Consider the following 21334-nt stretch of genomic DNA (forward strand, 5'->3'; position numbering starts at 1 on the left):
TGAGGTTTTTGTGCAAAAGAGCAACAGATAAAAACATTCTTAAGGATACAGAATGGACCAAGGAAGCATGGAGAGAGCAGTTAAGGCTTAGATCAGAAGACAAGCTGTTGCAGTAATCTATTAGTGAAATGATGCACCCTTTCATTAGGGTAGTGGTAGTGGGGTTGAAGAGGAAGGGACAGTTATGAGAGACATCAAATCAGAGCAATTGCATTTGGTGACTGAGAGTGACTTCAATGCCTGTTAACATGAGAGACCAGGCAGATGCAGGAGACATTTTGGGTTGGGAGGGAAAATATTGGCCAGGGAGATGTTGAGGTTTAGGTGATGATGTAACATCCAAAGAGATACACAATAGATTAGTTGGGAGACAAATGACTAGTGTTTGTGGTAAATGTCGGTGGACATTTGGACACCCTCAATGTGCAATTAACTGCTATGGGGGGGAAAGGAACAATTAGGTGTGTAAAGATTACACACAATTATCAACATTTAATTTTCCAAGGGAGCTTCAACAATAGTTGCAACATTTTTTTTTTTAAAATTTTTAATTCAAGTGAAATTACAGGGAATCTGCAAATTTCTTGTACTAAATCTTTTACTGAATGACTACTATCCAGGGAGAGACCTAGCTTTCAAGATTAAGATGACAGATTCTCTGTATTCTGCCCTAATATAGAACACAGGGCATGGAATCAGGAAGACCTGAATCCAAATCTAACCACAACACTTACTAGCTGTAAGACTCTGAGAAAATTACTTAATGTTTATCTAAGTTTACTCAAATGCAAAATGGGAATATGAACAGCAACTTTAAGGGATGTTGTAAGGATTCAATGATATTTGTAAAAGTGCTTAGCAGTGTGTGGAACACAGTAGGTACTTAAATGCTTATTCCGCCTTCTTCCACCCAGCACAAGTGATACCTCCCCTGGAATATAAAGTTCAGTTTTGAATGCCACAGTTGAGGAGGGACATTTGATCAATTTGTCTAGAAAAGGGCAACCAGGATACACGTAAAAGGATCCGAGTTTGTATCTTACAGAATCAACTGAAGGAATTTGTTAATGCTTATCAATGCTGGAGAAGCAATGATTCAAGTGGGACCCATCAGTGGGGTACATCAGGTAACGTGGAAAAGCTATCAGGTTTGCCTTGACCCTATGAATTTTCCACGTGGCAAACTTAGATCCCATTGAAGGAAATGCATCCCCACAATGAGGGGATCATCACGGTTTCCCCATTTTGGAGGTCTTCAAGCAGAGGCTGGATGGCAACGTGCTGGCCACGTAGCAGGGACTCCTTTTTGGTTTATGGATTGACCAGCTGACTGTGGAGGTGCCTTCTCACTAAAGTGTCACGATTCTTTGACAGTATTTGTGTGGGGATCACCTGGGTTTGTAAGCTTGAGTGTAAAGAGGGAGAAATGATCAGTTCCACAATGCTCAGTGTGGAAGCAAATAATGGGGATGCAGGGGAACAGGGAGGAGGCGCAGTGGAAAGAGGGCGCATGCCACTTTGGGGACATCCCCCTCACATTGAAGTTCCCGTTTATGATCTTGCAAGAACACAGATACAAGCACTACATTCATAAACCTTTTATTCAGCACATTACAGCAGGGGAGGACCCCACTTTAGACACATGGTCAGAGACAAGCAAGGCATTCCTGGTTTAAGGCAGTAACTGGTGGACTAAATGGGGTTAGATGCCAAGGCAAAGGAAGGAGCAACAAAGTGTTGGCGTGACAACCAGGGGAGTTTCTGCAAAGGTATTCGTGATATTTGGTAAATTCACAGCTGCTCCCCCACCAAAGCTGTACAAAGCACAAGTTGTTTCTACATAAAGATAAAATATTTCAGTGATAGCAGAGGAACAGACATTAAGAAACAGAACTCAACTCTCATTTGCCCTATATGTCACAAGTTTTGTTATGTTATACGCAAAAACTGAAGCAATTTCAGAACAATGAGTACACATTATGCTGAAATCTCATTTTGGCCCTAAGATCTCCTGTGGTTATTTTGGATATTCATATAATCTGCTGTTCAGGTCATGTGTTCTGACACAGAAAGAGTATTTTTTTTGAAGAGTAACTGATACATGTGTGATGGGTGAAATCTGAAACAACTAATAAATAAATAAATAACACTAGCTATTTCCAAAGTAACCCTTTATTCATACAATTGGTCATATGAAAAAATTCCAATTTCCTGTGCATCTCTCCCATGTAAAAAGTGCCAGTGGCCACCTCAAAGGACAAAAAGAAAGCATAATTTAGAAGTGTGATTTGGGAAATGGAGGGAGAACTGGGAGAAACAAAAACATACAACCAACTGTAACTGGGGCCGAGAACTATGAGTCAAAGTCATGGATAGTGTGACTAGGTGCAAAGTTGTTTCACACACAGTTGTAGGGGACATGCCAAAAGTGGCTGATTATACTGCAGACTACCTAATAAAATACACTAGATGGAGAATATGGTGAAAGTGCAGAGGAGTGAACAGGTTCCATTTCACTTCTGATTTGGCTTTTTAGTTAAAAACAGAAGCAGAAACACAATAACTAAAGCACTTTAAAAGAGGAAAGAAAGTTTTGTGAGTCAATATAAAGTTTGAATGCAATATTAATATTCTAATTCTTCTGGAACTCTGACTTCATTTGGAACTTTAAGCTATGGCAAACATACCTTAACAGGAAAAGGCCAAGAATCTTTATTGGCATTTAACGTTTTGGCAAAAATAGAAATTTTGATACTATCCACAGTATTCCAAAAGTCATCTTTTTAAAGAAATTATTTTTGGTTTAATTGATGTGTGTGTGTGCACGCGCACAACATACACATACACACACACATTTAACAAGTGACAGGCCACACTGTTAGGGAAAGCAAGCATTTTACACATCCTCAGCAATGACTCAGAAGACCTTCTCTTGCCAACATTTTAAAGGTATACACTCTCACATTTCATCACTATCTGACGTAAAATACAATGAAAACATTCAGTAGTGTTTACAGAGGGTAGTGGGTTATTTGATAAGGCATCAGAAAAATATCAAAATAAGGCACACTCTGTTCAACATGGCAGATTTGTGCTAAGCAGTAGTTTAGTTTTCTTTCAGGAAGGCACACATTGTACATCTGATTATTCATTGGTTTAAAATGTAGTTTAGAAAATATGGAATTCATGTGAAGAGGAAAGCAGGCTTGAACAAATTTTTTAAACCCTGTTTCTAGAAAATTAATAACAATATTACTTCTAAGTCATGAAATTCTGGTTCTAAAGAAGTCCTTTTTATCAGCCCATATGGAAGTTTATCAAGGCACTGTACAAAATGTGAGTTGGGCTACTGAGATTTCTAGTTAGAAGTATAATATGTATGTATGTATGTGTGTGTATATATGTACATATATATATATATGTATGTGTGAATATGCACACACACAGATATATTTGAGACAATTTCCTATAAATTGAACTTTACATTAACCAACAAAAATAATTTTGTTTTATATATAACAGTACACAAATTTGATAATACAGCAGGCTTGTCAAAAGACTTGATGACATTTCTCAAACCACAGGCCTGAGCTTCACTGGTTGTTCATGAAGAAACACTCCACACTAATAAACAAGGAAAAGGGATAGAAGAAAAAAAATTAACATTTTTTATGTTAATTCAAATTCGTAATTTTTATCTAAAATTAATACTTCAGTTTAAATAAGTAAATTTTTGGTTACAAGTTTTGAAAATTCCGTATTGGTTATACCTTCCTTACTGATTTATCTAGACTTTAAGTAGAGCTGGTTGGAATTTTCCAAGGAAAAAAAAAGCTCTATTCATATCACTTCTTTGTACAGGAGGAACTTACTAATATCTGCAGAATAAGAGTCCCAAGAGAGACATTTCTCTAAACAATTTCCAACTACTGGGCTAAAAATGACAATGGACTATGTCAGTCAGAGGAAGGAGATCAGCTTTAACATAAATATTCGAAAGGAGGTAGTGCTCTGTTAGAAACAGATTAAAAGAGAATACCCACATTGAAGAGATCAGGGATTGACTGAAGTTGTGGAATAAGATTTAGCTAAAAGAATAAATCAAATTTAATTATACAGTAAAGTAGCACAATCATATGGTTATATATTACAGGAGGAAATGAACTAAGAGAAGAAAAAAGGAGAGGGGAAAAGAAAGAGAGGAAACTGGGGAGGGAGGGAAAAAGAGAAGAGACAGAAGAGAGAAAAGAGAGAAAGAGGGGAGAATAAAGTCCGGAGGAACAAGTGAGAGAGGTAGAGAAAGAGAGAGGGAAGAAAGGACAGAGAAAAAAAAGGGAAGAGATGGAAAAGGATCAGAGAGTCTTTTGGATATCTGATAGGCTTTAATGGTTTAAGATTTTGGGGATTTTACATTTAAAACTAAAAATGATACTTTAAAGTATATTTTTTCTTATATAGCACATCCACTCACCAATGATGATGATGATGATGACAATTGCAACAGTAATCAGTATCGCCCACATCTGTAACAAAACATATTCCATATCTTCAAAAGTGTAGATTATCCTGCTTACTGAAGAATACTATACAATAGTGAAATAGCCTGATAAGAGACAGATTATTTTGTTCTACTCATTGGAAAAGAAATTAAAGAAGCTAATAACTGTATGAGACATAAAAAAATAAAACCAAAGTCCAAAGAATGAGAAAAACAAAAACAAAAATCATGAAATATCTCACTGGAAAAAAACTGACCTGGAAAATAGATCAAGGAGACAAAATTTAAGAATTATTGGACTACCTGAAAGCCCAAATCAAAAGTGGAGCCAAGATATTTTATTCTACCAAAAAAAAGTTCCCTGATATCCTAAAACCAGCTATGACTATCCGCCTGAGATTCCCAAATGAAAACTTCCAGAAATTTTATAGACAGATTCCAAAGCTCCCAGGTCAAGAAGAAAACACAGCAAGCAATCATGAAGAAACAATTCAAATATAATGGTGCCATAGTCAGAATAATACAACATTTAGCAACTTCTTCACTAAAAGACTGGAGGGCATAGCATGTGGTCTTTGAGAGGACAAAGGAGCTAGGATTACAACCAAGAACCCCCTATCTAGCTGAGTGTAATCCTTCAGGGAGAAAAAGTAGTCATTTTGTGGTACAGAGCATTTCTGATAAATAGACTCTAGATTTCTAAGTTACACAGGATCTTGTTCTGGTCTCCTGATCTCTCTGGGAATCATGAAACTCATATTCCTGGTTCTCCATCTGAGGAAAGCATTACTACTTCATCTGGGAGAAAACTTTCCAAACAAGCAGACATAAAGGACCCCAAATCTTATAAGGGCACATTTGAGCTTCTGTAAAAAAGTATATTGGTCTTCTCTGACCACGCATTTTGTGGCTATTTTCCAATCTTCTGCCAAGCATGATATGGGTCTGACAAGTCCAGCCCTAACATAGGCTATGTCTCCTGTGCCTATAGTTCTGCCAGAGATTCCCTGAATTTTGGGTATGGCTTTGGATACCTAATTCTGTATAAGCCTGACTTTGAATTCTTATTAGTACGGAGGGGCAGAAAAAACAATGACATCTAACACTCACATAGCATGAAAATGTATAAAACATCTTTCTCTCCACAATCCTGGGAGGCTGAGAGGAAAAGTTCCCAGAAGCAACATTCCATGTGATCTAATCTTCCTTCTTCCCCTTTAACAGATGAGGATGCTGAAGATGAAAGAAGGGCTATGATTTGTCCTCAGCATCCTCTGAATGCTCTGGCGTGCGCCACATTATGCCATCTGTTTTTGAACACTTTGAGGATCAGAGAACTCAGAACAGGACTAGACCTCAACGATCCTTGACTCTAACCTCCTGATTTGAAAGATGAAGAAAACAAAGTTCAGAAAGTCATTTGTCCAATCTGTTCCCTGAAGGCTCCAGCAGGGCCTTTGCATTCCAAAGGCCCTGTATTTACCATGATTTCAGGTGCCCAGGAAGCTCATCTCCGGGAGTACAGACTCTACAAATAAAGCTTTCTTTCCTGGACAACCAGGCTTATGATGGCCAGATGCATGTGTATTTGAATTCACAAAAAGCTTACTAGGTCCAAATCACCCTGAGTGAAGGGACAGGATCTGTGAAGAGAAAGTTGTCATCACCTTGCAGTTCTTCCACCAGTACTTCCTCTTCAATTTGGCCGCACTTGTCTCAAATTGGGAAGCCCCTGCTTGCAGTGCATCGGCACGGTCATCCAACTCAGAAAGTTTCTGATCTCGCTCCAGAACTTTGTCCACATTGACTCGCATAATGTCCACTACCTAAACCAAGAGGTTCACAAAAGTTAAATAAAGAAGTGAATGGAATTTTCCAAGGAAATCAAATTGTTGCATTTCCCCTCCCAAGTTTTTTCCCTAGGGCCCCAACTAAATTTCCAAAGCAAAAGACTAACTACAATGTTATAATTAAAAAGGAACAGTGATATAACAGAATTAAAATGAGTTTCTGAGAAACTGTGATTTTTCAGAATTTAATAGAAGACTATCAAACCTTCATGTTACCATGTTTACTGAGCTGTGTTTTACAAAGCAGGTGTAGTGGAAAAAGATGATTAAGTTTAAAACTTGATCAACTGAGTATATATGTGCAACAGTAATGGGAAAGGAGCAGCTCAATCACCCATGAATCAAAAGCAGCTTGTTCCTACAATTGCAGCAATTAAAACTGAATTGATGTGGACCTTGAAATAATGTGCCATTTCTTATTTTGTAAGTATCCAGAGAATTTTGGAAAACAAAACAAAACAAAACAAAACACTGTTTTCTAACATTTCCATCTACCGGTGCTTAACAGAAAATAATTCCCTCCTGCAATTTATAGAGCAAATAAGTTGTCTGATCCCTGTCTCTCAGTGTTTTTTTGGTCCTGCAAAGGACTGAGAAACTCTCCCTTCAGGCAGCTTGTAAAAAAAACTGTTATGATTCTAACACACCCAATTCTAAACACAATTTAAGGTTTGTTATTTTGATGAAATCAAATATGAAAGATTCTGAAAACTTTAGTAATTGCTATGTTCACTAGAACTTTAAAGATTGGCAAAGGCACTTTATATGTATCGGTCACACGATCTCCACAAACTACCCCATTTTATAGATGAGCAAAATGAGGCTCCCAAAAGAAGAAAGGGCATTAGTGTGGTCACAGAGCAATTAGTACCTGAAGCAGATCCAACACTCTTCCTAGTATATGCCTCTGAGTGCTGAGCAATAAGCAAGTGTCTTTTCTGGAATTTTTCCTGAGTAACTAGTTAGCATCATGGCCCATTCTGTCCCCAAACTCCTGCAACATGTGGGTACAATTCCAGGTACACATAAATAAGCCTCATAGCTCAATGGCTCCATTATAAGTTCAATGTAGTTTAACGTTGAACAGGCCAAAGACAATCTGCAAGTATTGTCAACAAGACTTTTTAGAAACTTAGAACTGATTAGAAACTCTAATCAATTTTGATTGTCCTATAACAGTGGGGAGAAATTTATATTTCATTTAGTCAGCCTCTCAATTGGGACAGGTAAAAATTCAAGTGTGGAGGCCAGTAGCTCATTTTATATATATTTATTTACATGTTTCTCCCCCATTAGATCGCAAGCTCCGTAAGGACTCTTTTTGCCATTTTTTTGTATTCCTAGTATTTAGCAGTGTCTGGCACTTAATAAATGTTTATTGATTGACTGACAGCATATACTTGAAAAGCAACTTGTGTCCCTACAGGAATAGCAGCAAGTTGAAAGTGTCTATGATACCTATAAACCTAATCTTTACAACACTCTAGTGGGTGTGGCCCAACTTGGCAGAAAACTTTCTGAGAATTTTTTTAAAAAGCAAAGTTTAATTTATGGCCATACATGTATTCATTCTAATTAGGGAGTGTCTGACTTCTGCCCAGATCAGAGCTGTTAGAGCTAAGGAGGTGAATATCTATGACTTTTTTGCATTATACTTTTCAATTCAAGTCCAGAGTGCCTACAGTTTATAGTTAATGACTAATCTTTACCATCTCTGTAGTTAGAAGCTATGGGTTTACAAGGACCCAAAGCCATACCTCATCTACTTGATTTTGTGCCTGCTGAAGTCGGCGATTACTGCCAGAGGCAACACCAGGAGGAGGAGGCCCACTTGTAGACCTGCAACATACAAAATTATAACCATCAGCAAATTATAACATATTTTCTAAAGAAATTTATATCAGAGGATATAATTAGGTACCAGCTAGTGCAAATAATGAATCTGAAGAGGTTGTATATAGTTGAATTCAGCCATATGGAAATATACAGTACAAATCTAAATTGAGACCTAGGTATAGATGAGATCTTCTGACTTCTTAGCACAACACAGTAAAGAGAACTACAATGGAACAATAGCTTCCTTAAGTTTTTCTTTTAAACGAAATGTTTTTGACAGTAACAAAGTGAGCTTCTTCTAAATCCTTTTACTTCCTTTGAAATTTCCCCCAACATTTCCAGATACTGTGAATTATGTCCCCCAGAGGATTCAACATATTCTGCTCTGTACCATTATAAAAAAAAAAAAAAAAAAAAAAAAAAAAAGATATACTGCTTCTAAATTCCTATCTTCAGAAGCTAATATAATTTCTTAAATAGTAGCTGACATTTAGTTGGCACTCTGAGGTTTGCAAAGATTTTGCTGTACATTATTTTATCTGACCATTACAATAACCCAATAGTGTAAGGAGAGCCTAAAGGTATTCTCTTTTTTGCTGATGAGGAAATTGGGCTTCTTTAGAAAATCAAGGTCAACTAGTGTTAGAGGGAGGGTCCACAGTTTTTTATGACTAATCTAGTACAAGCCAAATCAATAAGCATTTATTAAGCACCTAGTGGGGTCAGGCACTATGCTAAATGCTGGAGATAAAAAGACAAAAACAGCATTTGTCCTCAAGGTCTAATGGGAGGAGACAATATGTAAGCAAGGATGTAGAAATCAGACACTGATAGTGAAGGCACTGGATTGTAGAGTATGTGAATGTTAAAATGGTACACAAAGACTGGAAAAACAAGAAAGCTCTAAGTTATGAAGAGCTTTAAAAACCAGAGAGAGGATTTCAAATTTGATTCCAGAGGCAATAAGGAGTTTACTGTATAGAGAAGTGACATGGTCCAATTTGTGACTTAGGAAGGTCACCGACAACTGAAGGGACAATAATTTGGAAGGGAGAGACGTGAAACAGAAATCAACCAGAAGGCTGTGTAGGCTGAGATGAAGAGGGTCTGCATCACGGCAAGGGAGAGAAGGGGACATGTTCAGAGAGATGTGGTAAAGATAAAATCACCAGAACATGGCATAGGGGAAGCTAAATGATTTTAATTTTGAACAAGAAAATCAATTCATATAAGTGCAGGGTATCTTCATAGTTAAGCCTAAAAGCTATGGATCTCCCCTTCACCTCATTCTCATTAGGGAAATAGCAGCGTTCATCTGTCTCTGAATCTAATTTTCAGGAATCAAAGCAGTGCTCTGAATTTACTTATCCTTTAAGGCCAGGCTCAAATCTTAATTTTTTCATAAATTCAATTCAATAAATGTTTCATTAAGCCCTTGCTTGTATGTGTAAAGCACACGAGTTAAGGTGCTTGGAGATTTAGGGATACAAAGCCAAGAAAGTGCTCAACCTCAAGAAGCTTCTGTTCTACTGGAGGCAGAGATCCATCACACAAACATAGACCTTATGTATTACATAAGGCAATACAAAGTAATTGCCAAAAAAAAAAAAAAAAATTGTCAAGAATGGGGAAGGAGAGACTCAGAAAATTCTGTTCTAAAAAGTGGCACCAGGATGGGGCTGGGAAGGAAATAATATTCCTTGACTATTATAACCTGGAGTAAATACTTTTTATTATCATTTAGCTGATATCTGATCATAGGCAGCCATGTAAGGTTAGCTTTGTATTGTTTTTCCAACTGGAACTTGAATTCTTTGAAAGCGGATGTCAGCTTTCTAACTGACTGTGTGGTGGTAATGCTTAACATTACCTTGTCCGTACAGGTGAGCAGATAGGTCTGGAGTCAGGAAGCGGGAAGGACAAGCCTGCCCTAGACAAGTACTAGCTGAGTGACCCTGGGCAAGTCACTTACCCCCTCTGCCTCCGTTTTCTCTCCAGAGTTTTTTGCCAAGAAAACTCCCAATGGGGTCGGGAGGAGTCGGGCACAACTGAACAACACAGCAGCTCTCATGACTGGGGCAGCCAGTGGTGGATGGATCAGGAAGACCTGACTTTACATCCTCACTAGCTGCTCACGCTTGCTTGCCCCAAATGGGTCTAGGAACACTGATTACTTTCGGGGCACATCGGCAGCTCTTCCGAGTTCCCCAGGGACCCACTGCTTCCTTTCTCCCACGGGATTCACGCACCGAACAGCCCTACGCCAGATCCCCCCAACCCTAAGGCAAATTCCTTCAGGCGGGCACAGCCCGGTGGAATTTGGGGACAAACACATGGCCGCAGGGAGAGATCTTCGGCCTGCCCGGCGGCGGGACAAGGTCTCTGCAGACAGCGGGAGGCTCGCTGTGGGGCCACCAGGGAGGAGCCCACTTTCCGCCTCCGTAAAATGGGCCCATGGAACGACACACTCCCCGCCAGCTTCCACTTCCACAGGTGGTCTTGGGGCCCTGGATTCAGGGGGCGGGGAGACAGCTCACAAGACTCTACGCTAGAGTCCATTATTACTAGAGCGGAAAGGGTGGGGGGCCCCGGCAGGAAGGAGGGGCGGGCGGACCTGGAGCAAGGGGTCACACAAACACACATACAAGTGGCCGCTGGAGGAGTCCCGCCCCCCTCCTCCGGGAAATCTCCCCCAACCCCGTTTAATCACGTCCCCGGCGGCGGGGACCCAGGGCTTCGCCGGTTCCCTCTCTCAGACGGTGGCCCCTTGAGGGCAGGGCCCGCCTTGGGTGTGTTTGGTTATTCCCGGAGTTCAGCACACAGCCGGCACACAGCAGGAGCACAATAAGTGCTCGTGGGCTTCCAGCGAGCCGGGGCGTCCCCCGCACCTGGGGGAGGCCCCCCAGTCACACGAGAAGGCCACGCCCCGGCCGCGGGGGCGGGCCCGGAGGCAGCCCGGGAGCCGCGGCGCACCCCACCCAGAGTCTCCGCTGGCGTACGCGGCGCGGCACTCACATCTCGGCGGCTGGCCCCGGCGTCGGGAACGAAGTGGCTTCGGCGGGATCGGCGGGGCCTCCGGGCTCGGAGGCTGAGCGGCTCACGGGCTGCCAGATTCCGTCGTCTGCTTCCCTGACTGACTGGCAGGCGGGGCGCGGCCGCTGACACACAACCGGGAGGGGGCGGAGCCTGGAGGGGAGGCGCACCCACGTACGTACGCCCGCACGTCTACTCGTACGCCCGCACGGGAGAGGAAGCGGGGTGAAGCGCATGCGCTTGCGGGGGCGCAGCTCCCTCTGAGGAAGGCGGAAAGGGCGGAGTCCAGGGGCGCGCGCGCACGCTCTGCGGCCACGCGCACGCTCTTAGGGCGCGCGTACGTCCCGACTAACGGATTCAACGGTTTCCAACGAGAGCTGCCGCCGCTCGAGGCGCTGTGACTGACAGAACAGAGGGAGAGGGAGAGGGGTGATGGCCGCTGTCTGCCCCACACAGCTTTCTCTCACTCTCTAGGTTTTCTTCCCCCCCCCTCCTTTGGTTGAATTTATTTGGACACTTGTAGGAAAACGCGGGGACGGGCGGCCTCGATGCCAGGCCCTGGGTAAGTGGGGGCGGGGGCAGCGCCTTAATAGACCTCCCGGCCTCTGCGCGGGGAGGAGAGCTGGAGCCCAAGTTCCCTGGGCTGTGTGTGCGCATGCGGGAGCCCAAGTTCCCTGGGCTGTGTGTGCGCATGCGGGAGCCCAAGTTCCCTGGGCTGTGTGTGCGCATGCGGGAGCCCAAGTTCCCTGGGCTGTGTGTGCGCATGCGGGAGCCCGAGTTCCCTGGGCTGTGTGTGCGCATGCGGGAGCCCGAGTTCCCTGGGCTGTGTGTGCGCATGCGGGAGCCCAAGTTCCCTGGGCTGTGTGTGCGCATGCGGAAGCCCGAGTTCCCTGGGCTGTGTGCGCGCATGCGCGCTGCTCTCCCGGACTGCCCCGAGGATACTCCACGTGCCACGTTAGGGGGCGCTTACCCCAACCAGGCGGGCGGCAGACTCCCATGAAACTCCCTATATCCATTGGCGATATTATGAAAAGTCCAAGTACTCTCAGACGGATAACGATGTTTTCCCGACCCTCTCCACAGGTTGCTTTACTAGGATGCTAAAGTGCAGGTGCAGGCTGCTTTTTTTAAGCACAGCGTGCTTCATCTGTGCTTTTTAAAAGTTATTCCTAAATGAACATACAAGTCGGAGCGGAGATGACATGTTTAACGTGCGCCTTCACGTTGGGTCATCAACAAAAAGTACAAGGCTCACCTGAGCCGAAGCTCCTCAAAATTTCAGTCGCCCAAGGTCCGGCTCCCGTAACGTTTCCCATCTGAATCTGAATTTTCTTTTAAAATGAGGCGATTCGTGTAGCCTGGGGTCGAGAGCTCTCGTCCAGCCAAGAATAGTCTTTACATTTTTAAATAAAAGTTTTACTGTATGTAAAAATGTAATAAGAAAACCAAAGATGATCTTAGCGCTTCCAGCAGGTGTGATTTGGCTCTCTGGCCAGAGTTTGCAGACTTTTTGCTCCAGGGGATTCCTTAAAGCTCAAAATTGTCATCTGTGTTCTGTTTACTGCAATTTGCTGAGCGCTGATCTTGCTTATGGCCAGAACCAGCTTGCTGGGCTGATCGCTAGAGGTGCCTTCAGAGTATAGAATAGTTGGAGACCCGACTTTAGAAAGAAAACAAGTGCTTGAGGAACTGAAATAATAAAATTGATTTTGTGTCTTTTAGTTGATTTTTGCAATGAATTTATTTTGTCCATTAAGTGTAAATCGTGGTTCTTGTTTCTGAACTTTCCTTGCTGTCCTTGGGGGATGCAAGTGCGCTCCAAGGAGTCTAATCTAATATCTTTACATTACCAAGCTATCCTTCTAGGATGTCTGGTTTGCTATCCAAAGAAGTCAGGTCTACTTTCTTTAATCTTAAGGGTGTATTTAAACGATGAATATTCCTTAATCACAGGAGGGGAGGGAAGGGGTTGTTGCTAGCCCCTCATTCATAATTTCCAACCAATCATAATGATTTTGCTATTCATGATGCTGAGCTCTTGTAAATAATCATAATTTGTTTTCTGCCTATGGAGTCCTGTTCTTTGTTCTGTCCTCCCCCATTGTTGGAAGGTTTCTCAGCTTGGCAGAGGAAGCTGAAATCCTACATATTGGTAAATTCACACTTACAAATTGATCATGTTCAGAAATTTTTGTCTTGGAAGGCTATGCTGGCAAGTAGGGACCTTTATGTGAAATTTGAAGGGTGGGTAGAATTTGAATAAGCAGAGGGGAGTAAAAAGTCTTTAGAACCTTGCAAGCAAAAGTAGAGAGGCAAGGACAATAGTGAGGACATTTGACAGGAAGAGGGTACATTTAGAGGGAGTAAATAAATTAGATGGAAAAAGGACAAATTTTGGAGAATCTCAAATCTAAGAAGAATTTGGATTTGAGTTGGTAATAAGAAATCAATATAGATTTGTGAGCAGGTGAATGACTTCATTGATGCAGTTTTTAAGGAAGGTCTTCCACTAAATCCTTGTGTCTTGGTGGTAGATTTCTGAAAGCTATGTAAATGAAACTTAGGTCCTGGGAGATCCTTTCAAACCAGAAAGGCTCTGAATACTGTCCTTTTGATAGACTGTTCTCAGCCTAACAGTCCTATGAAATTTGGAGAGGCTTATTAACATATTGTTAATAAAATAAAATAAAATAAAAGAGAGGTATTCTGGAGCCTGGCTAGGGGGCTGGTTGTTAAAAATTTCAGTGACCATTTATATCTCAACAGGATTGTTGATTCCTAGACTCAAGAAAGTGAAGCAGAAAATGTTTTGTCAGAATACATGTCTCACTTAACATTTCCTAGATGTGTGACCCTGGGCAAGTCACTTAACCCGAATTGCTTCAAAAAAAAGTCTCCTCTCCCCCCAAATTAAAACAACAAAGGGATATTAAACATTTAGTTGCACATCACAGGTACTGGGCTAAATAAGGGGGTTAAAGGGAACCTCCAAGGTTCCTTCCAGCATTAGATATATGATTCTGTGAAAGAAGATTTTTGTGTGTTTGTGTCCATAACCACTCTTGGAAGCAATTGAGTTGTGCTCTGTATCTGTGGATATCTGTGTGATATTAATGAAATCCTAGGTTGGAGTAGAATAGATTCAAAAATAGAAAAAGGCTCTTGAGGAGAGACTAGTTCTTGTTGCATTAATTCATGTGGGAAAGGTAAAGAGAGCTAGACTAACATTAGGGCAGTGGGGATGGAGGGACTTTCAGCAGTTTGGAAGATTGGCACTAGTGACTCAGACGGCTTCATAATTACATGTCTTTTATTCAGTTTGGAATTTAAAGTCCAAAGATTTTGATCTCTCTAATCCTATTAAGTAACTTACTTGAAAATTGAGTAGAACATTCTTGAGATGTACATTGGAGGGCCTGTGTGACTCATGTTCATTAGAGAGAGATAAATTTTGGACACAAATTTTGTTTTTTAAAATGGATACACTTGAAAAGACATGAAATTAAGTAAAATATGTTTGTTTTAAATGGCCGAGAAATTTAATTTAAGAACAAAACACACCACACTTAGTATGGGGAAATTTTCTTCATTTTTAATTTACAGCAGAAAGAATATAAAGCATTCAGAAAACATTTTCCATATTTTAAGGGCAATTCAAAACATTTTGCATGGTTCCAGCAGCTGAGTTCTTCAACAGATCCATTGATTCAGTGATGCTTTACATGCACAATTACAAAAATAAAACTTACAAAAAAGGAGACATCTAGACTAGTTTTACATGCAAGTCTTGGGGACCCCCCGTTGGGCGCCAACTACTGTGTGGAACTGCCATAAGCGACCGTGCAACCATAGAGGGGGTTCATGTTATAGTCTTTATTTCGTTCACACAGTACAGCTGATTTCAAATGTGTAATAATAGCAATTAAATTTTCAGGAGACAGAATAATATTAGCTATTAATTTTTTATAATGAAATCCTACTCCTGGCACTTGGGAATTCAGATTATCCAAGAAAGCTGCGCTTACCTATCATCTTATACTCAAAACTATGATCCACAACCAAGAAAAGGGCGATCAGAAATGCATTATTTCAGTGGAAGTGCATTTTTAGTTAACTCAGTGGTCAATGTTATATAGGTGGGTTATTCAGTAGGCATTAAACCTACTTTCTCTTCCCTTTACGAAGACCCTCTGAGTTGGAAGAGTGACATTAAGTATTTCTATATCTTACTGAGTCTTCTATCTTGCCCATCTAATAATGTATGTGAAACTTTTTTTTTTTTTTTGTAGAAATGTGAGGGTTAAAACAAATCCACTGAGGTCATTACTCTTGTTAAAAAGATCCGTTCTTTTCATTATAATAAATGGAATAAACATGTCTAAATTCTTTCAGTTTTAATACAGGACATTTCAAAAGATCTGGCCTTCACATTCTATTCCCATTTGTGTGTGCAAATATGTATATGTGTGTATGAGTGTATAATACTCAATGTTCTCCTACAGGCCCAATTTTGTAAAATAATAGATGTTTTGGGACTGCCACAGCTGCAGCATGAGCCACACACTTAAAAAAAAAAAAAATTGAGTTAGGTCAGTTTACAAATGTACAGGTGGCTGTTCATTGTGGGACTGTCACTGTTGTCAGAGCTGATCACGAGCAGTAAGACATATACTGTACAGTAATTCAAGGTTGGCAGTGAAAGGAAGTAATTAAAAAACAAGTACAATTATAGAAAAGGCACCAAGAGCACTGACCCCAGTTTTTACCCCAATCCTTTTGTATATACCTTCCTTCCAAAGACACCAGTTTAAAAGCTTCTTATTTGTGAATATTTTTAGGCTTCACAACAAGCCTTGCATTTTAACTTACAGTTGATGGCCAAAATCAAGTAAGAACAAAACTAATTGTCATTAACTTTACACCAACTGATCTTCAGACTTAGCTTGGAAATTTTAAACTGGTATCAGCAAATACTAACTTACCCTCTCTTAATTTAACATTAATAGTTTCTATTTTTTTTTTTAAAGTATCTGATTTCTTTGGCTCCTCATTATGTGGAAATAGTAATATACCATGACACCCCTACAAGACCAGTTTGCATCATTTTAATTTTTAGTTTTTAATTTTTTTGTGCAATTTTTATTACATTTTCTGACTTCCAGCAGGAGATATGAAAATGTGAAACATATTTTTCTACTTTCAGACTATGTCTTTTTTTTTTTTTTTTCAGTTTATGTTCATTCTAAGTGTTCTTTATTGGAGTGAGTGGATGGTGTTAAGCTATATACTGGTTTTTCTTATGATTATCTGCTTTGCAAAATTAACTTAATTTTCTTAAGCAATATTAGCATTCACATTACTTGGCACCATTGGCAAAAAAAGTTAAAGTAAAATTAAATAAACTCCTGGTAGCCAAAATTAAATGTAAACATATCCTTTTTTTTAAATTTTTTTTTTTTAGTAATGTTACTCTGCCTTTTTTCCTAAGTCTAAATACAGTAGCTCTTTTTTTTTTTTTTTTTTTTTTTGCAGTTTAGTCATGCTTTAGCAAAATGTTCTTCTAAAGAACATTTAAAATAAAGTACTCTTATAGTGAAATAAAGTTTTTGTTTCATTTTACAGACCATAGCCACTAATGCTTTGCTTTTTTTCATTTCTTTTTTTCTTGAATTCATGCACATATCTCTGTTTTAATATATACAATATGTACAAACAATACATCCACACTTTTCTCGCTCATTCAGACAAAACTATACAAATAATAATTTTATCTTGCCATGTTATTGACCCTTTGTGAATAAAATATTTAGTAATTAATCAATATAATCCCTTTCAAATAGTATTTCTCATTTCTCATTTTCCATTTCTACCTTCTATATATACAGAAACTGCTCATTTTTGATGAAATATCGCCAAAATATGGAATTTACTGGCCAGAACGCAGCACCACACTGATCTTTTAAGTGGCATAATGTCCAGGCAATGTTTATGGTTCCTCAGAATGACTAAGAATTTCCAAGTTTACTTAAAAAAAAAAAAAGGCTACATGCTTGACTAATTATTCTACATAACTTTCATCTCCCATGAAAGTAAGGCAAAAAATAAAGTGCTGGACATGAGAAAAAGTACATGGTGACTGATAGACTTTGCAGGTTCTAGGAAAAAACCATACACACGAAAGAAACTTTCAAACTTTCCTTAAGCTGTACTTCCTTATTTCCCATGCATTACCCGTTTGCTTCACACAATCACCCCTCTGCAAATTTCCACAAGACATTAAAAACCTGCAGATTTAAAAAGTTGCATTAAGTGTGCTGTAGAGAGATTTTAAAAAAAATCGAAGAGCAAAGAAAATGAGAACACACGGACCCAATAAAGATTTGTACGATCTAAGCCCTCCACCGAGAATCCCAAAGATTCAGCTTCTTGGAAATGATTGACAGGTGCAGGAATAGCATTTTCTCTGTTGCTCGTGCATTCCCACCTTTAACTATATTTTTGGTATAATGTTTGTCCAGTTCCACACGATGTTTGAATACAGCCCTAGATGAGGATAACCATTTCTTTCTGAGAGAAGGAAACCTCTCACAGATTCCTCCTGGTGTCTTGTTCTCCCATGATCCAACAGAAGATTGAGTTCCAAGATGTCTTGCTGAACAAATTAAAAGTTGTCCATGAAAGTGCAAATGCAATGACCAAAACATTACTGTTAAAATCCTGCAGTTGAGTTTCCGCAAACTGCAGTGGGTTTTGTTTGTTTTGTTTTGTTTTGTTTTGTTGTTGTTGCATGTCTCTGCTAAAAACAGAAAATGAAAACAGTCTGAAAAGCAATGTCACATTGCTACGGGATGCTGCTGCTGCTGCTGCGGGTCTTCAAGTTCCTTGGCCTTTTTCAATTCTTTCACTCTGAAAAAACAAGAGATTGCTTTGTAGTATCACTGCTTGCAAAGGAAAAAGACTCTCCTAAACATCCCTTCTACTATGAAGCACACCCCAAGGCATGGCAAAGAGTCAATGGCAAAAAAAAAAAAGAAGAAAAAGAAAAGAAAAAAAAGCGTTTGTTAGAGACCTGGGAGACGCAGGGGACCTCTGAACTGCTAGAAAATAAGAAAAAGACACTGAGAAGGAAGAAATGTTTCACAAGCTAAATTCATGATTCTATGGTTATGAATACTCTTCCTTTCATAAGCACTGCTTTGATTTTACATTCTAGGAACACAGTAAAACCAGATTCCATTATTCTATTACAACAGATAGGAGGATATAATGTATTGAAACTGGAAAAACAGAACCAGCAGCTCTTCCAACTGGTTTGATTGACTAACATCAATATCTCAGAATCCCATGAAATTGTTCTACATAGTTTTATAAGTTGGGGAACTGAAGAGATACAATTTATTCAGCTTTTATGGATCTAGATACTAAGCTAATCTTCACTGATGGGATTTTTCTAATTTTGTAAAATTTTGAACCTGGTCACATCATTGTATAATATTATTTTTTGGTGTTTTATTATAAGTAAACATTTAACACAGTTTTCGTGCATATATCAGAGCTTTAATAAATTGAAGGAATTGAATTTGTATCTTGGTTTAAGTGTGTATATAACATTATAATGCTATTTTGCCTCTTTCAGATTTTTTTTTTTTTTTTTTTTGGTGAGACATTTGGGGTTAAGTGACCTGCTCAGGGTCACACAGTTAAGGAGAAGTATTAAGTGTCTGAGGTCAAATTTGAATTCAGGTCTTCCTGACTTTAGGGCTGGTGCTCTATCTATTGTGCCACCTAGCTGCCCCTGAAGTCTGACAGATTCTCAAAGTTCTCTCAAAAAGTTATTTTTTTCAGATGAAATATTTTAAACACATGAGTGTGATTGAAAGAAATTAAACAGTGAACCTTTTGTAGAAGTTCACTTTTGAATTTTGCATTAACCCCTAATTTATTACTTTGCAATTCCTTCTCTGGGCTTCAGTTTCCTCAGCTATAAAATGGGATTGTGTTATTTGATTGCTAAAGTCCTTTCTAGCTCTAATCTTTAATTCTAGATTTTGATTTTTTGTGATATAGTTTTCTTGAAGTGGGGACATAACTATATATTATAGAAAAACAAGCTGAGATTTTGATAATTAGTAGGAACTTTTCTTTCCCATTAGCCTTTATCATTCTCCTGTTTTCTCATACTTAAAGATACTTTAGTCATCTCATACTTAAAGATAGCTTAGTCAGTTCCTCCAGAGCTCACAAATAGGTAATAACAAAATAGTAAAGAATAGTACCAGAGTAAAATAAGAATTTAAAAAAAAATTAATTGCATTTTGAATTTTTAATGGAATAATTTAAAATACATAGGAAAGCTCACCATTATAGGGTTTAGGGAACCTCTTCTGCCAAGGTCCTTTTGGATTTTTATCACATCACTCATGGGCCATACAAAATTATCAACTTATAGAACTCAAGTGGTAGGTTGTTGTACCTAGCTTTCAGTTCATCATTGCCTGCAGTTAGTTGTCTTAGCAAATGTTTTTTTGTAGGCCTTATGTAGCCAGGGAGCCCCAATATTCCCCATGAGGTGAATAATCATGTAATTTTCCAGTTTTATAAATTTTTTAATACTTGGTTTGCTTACAGGACAACTATACAGAGATCACTTATCAGAAATGGACTAGGATTTTAAAGTATTGGTTTCTATTTTTGTGTTTCTCTATAATTTAAATGGCATAGACGTAATTTTTTCTGATCTGTGGTTAATCAAAGAAAAGAAAGGAAAGGTTAGAAAAGCAAAAAAAAAATACTAGTGATAAATTTCTATAATCTGAAATGGGACTATGTGTGTCAATTTTAAAAATCTATCTGAATGTCATATTATTCCAAGAGAAAATACTATTTAGAAACACATATCTAAATCTATCTGCTAAAATTCTACTCCTAGGGTAGACTCTTAAAGTGGTTCAGCAGAGTACCAAATCTGACAATATTCTACCAAACCCGAAAGATTTTGAGTAACAGCAGCAAACTGACTGGTATCTTATCAGATGACTAGTTTACCATGACCCCAGATGGTTGGTCCTAAGATCTTCTAGTAAGGTATAGCAGGATTATAATCTGCATCAGTGGACAAAGTACCCACATTGATAAGATTGTAGATCCTTAAGTATGAAATACAGTTAAATCAATAAATATGTATTTGCCTGGCACAAGAGCATATCATACATCCTGCTCAAATTTTGGAACTGGTAACTACTAAGTTCTTCAGAAGTCATTTAATTCAATTAGTGACTTGTTACATTACATTTGTAAAACTCATAAAGCTGTAAAAATGCTTTTTTGGGGGGTAGCAATTGTAAGAGGTAGTGTGTATATTGAATCCATTATTACAGATGAAGAAACTGAGGCTTAGGTAAGTTTACTTGCCCAGTCACACATTGAATAACTGTCACAATCAGAATTCAAACTTAGATCTCCTGGTTTCAAGTGCAGTGGCCTTTCTACCCTACCACTCTTCTTTCCCAACAGGTGGTTCGGGTTGGGAATTACAAAGAAAGACATTGTAAAAATTTTTAACAGAGTTGTTTCTCTAGGTGACTTTGGAAGGGTGGATCATTAGAAGTGTTGTAGAATGGGAAAACTGGGCAAATCATTACTTTTCTATTTTCTAAAATATTTTGAGTTTGAGTTCTAAAAGTAAGTAGTTTTTTTTTTTTTAAATTATATTTAAATACTGTTCAACTCAATTCTTAAAAGTAGTTTAGAACATTTGATCCTTGTCTTACATCTAAATTTTAGGGAAGAGGTTCTGGATGTAAGTGAAGCTAACATAGCTTTGAAGGGAGTTTAGGAAAATTATTAACATAGGATATTGATTTATTTACAGAATTTACTGAATTCTCCTTAGATTTCAATAAAAAGGCATTTATAAATGAAAATACATTTGCTTAAAGAACTCATTAACCAGAAATATATTTTGGAATGGGTTTTAAATACTGCTGTTTTTGCTTTTCTTTAATGATATGCCCACATGACACCAAAACAACCAGCCAGTTTGATGGGGGAAATTTTAGTAAAAGCATATCATCAATTATACAAAAACAAAGTTTTGTCTAGATTTTTCTGCTTTATA

The 21334-nt window shown here is 38.9% G+C and overlaps 2 protein-coding genes across 2 annotated transcripts in view; both read right to left on the reverse strand.

Annotated features, from left to right (window-relative positions):
• Positions 1–1583: 1583 nt before the first annotated feature.
• VAMP3 (vesicle associated membrane protein 3) lies at positions 1584–11496 on the reverse strand. The gene is made up of 5 exons (XM_031963724.1): positions 11200–11496; positions 8106–8187; positions 6166–6324; positions 4472–4523; positions 1584–3624 (listed from the first exon to the last, which is right to left on the reverse strand). Exons 1-5 carry the CDS (start codon positions 11451–11453, stop codon positions 3605–3607), a joined length of 567 nt encoding a protein of 188 aa, XP_031819584.1. The 5' UTR covers positions 11454–11496; the 3' UTR covers positions 1584–3604.
• A 4918-nt stretch (positions 11497–16414) lies between these two features.
• Positions 16415–21334, reverse strand: part of CAMTA1 (calmodulin binding transcription activator 1) — a 694264-nt gene continuing 689344 nt past the window's right edge. Inside the window, 1 exon segment of the mRNA XM_031961560.1 lies at positions 16415–18123. Within this exon segment, the coding sequence (XP_031817420.1) occupies positions 18051–18123 (73 nt within the window). The 3' untranslated portion in view covers positions 16415–18050.

The sequence above is a fragment of the Sarcophilus harrisii genome, chromosome 3 (genome assembly GCF_902635505.1).
Source record: "Sarcophilus harrisii chromosome 3, mSarHar1.11, whole genome shotgun sequence".
Lineage (NCBI taxonomy): Eukaryota > Metazoa > Chordata > Mammalia > Dasyuromorphia > Dasyuridae > Sarcophilus > Sarcophilus harrisii.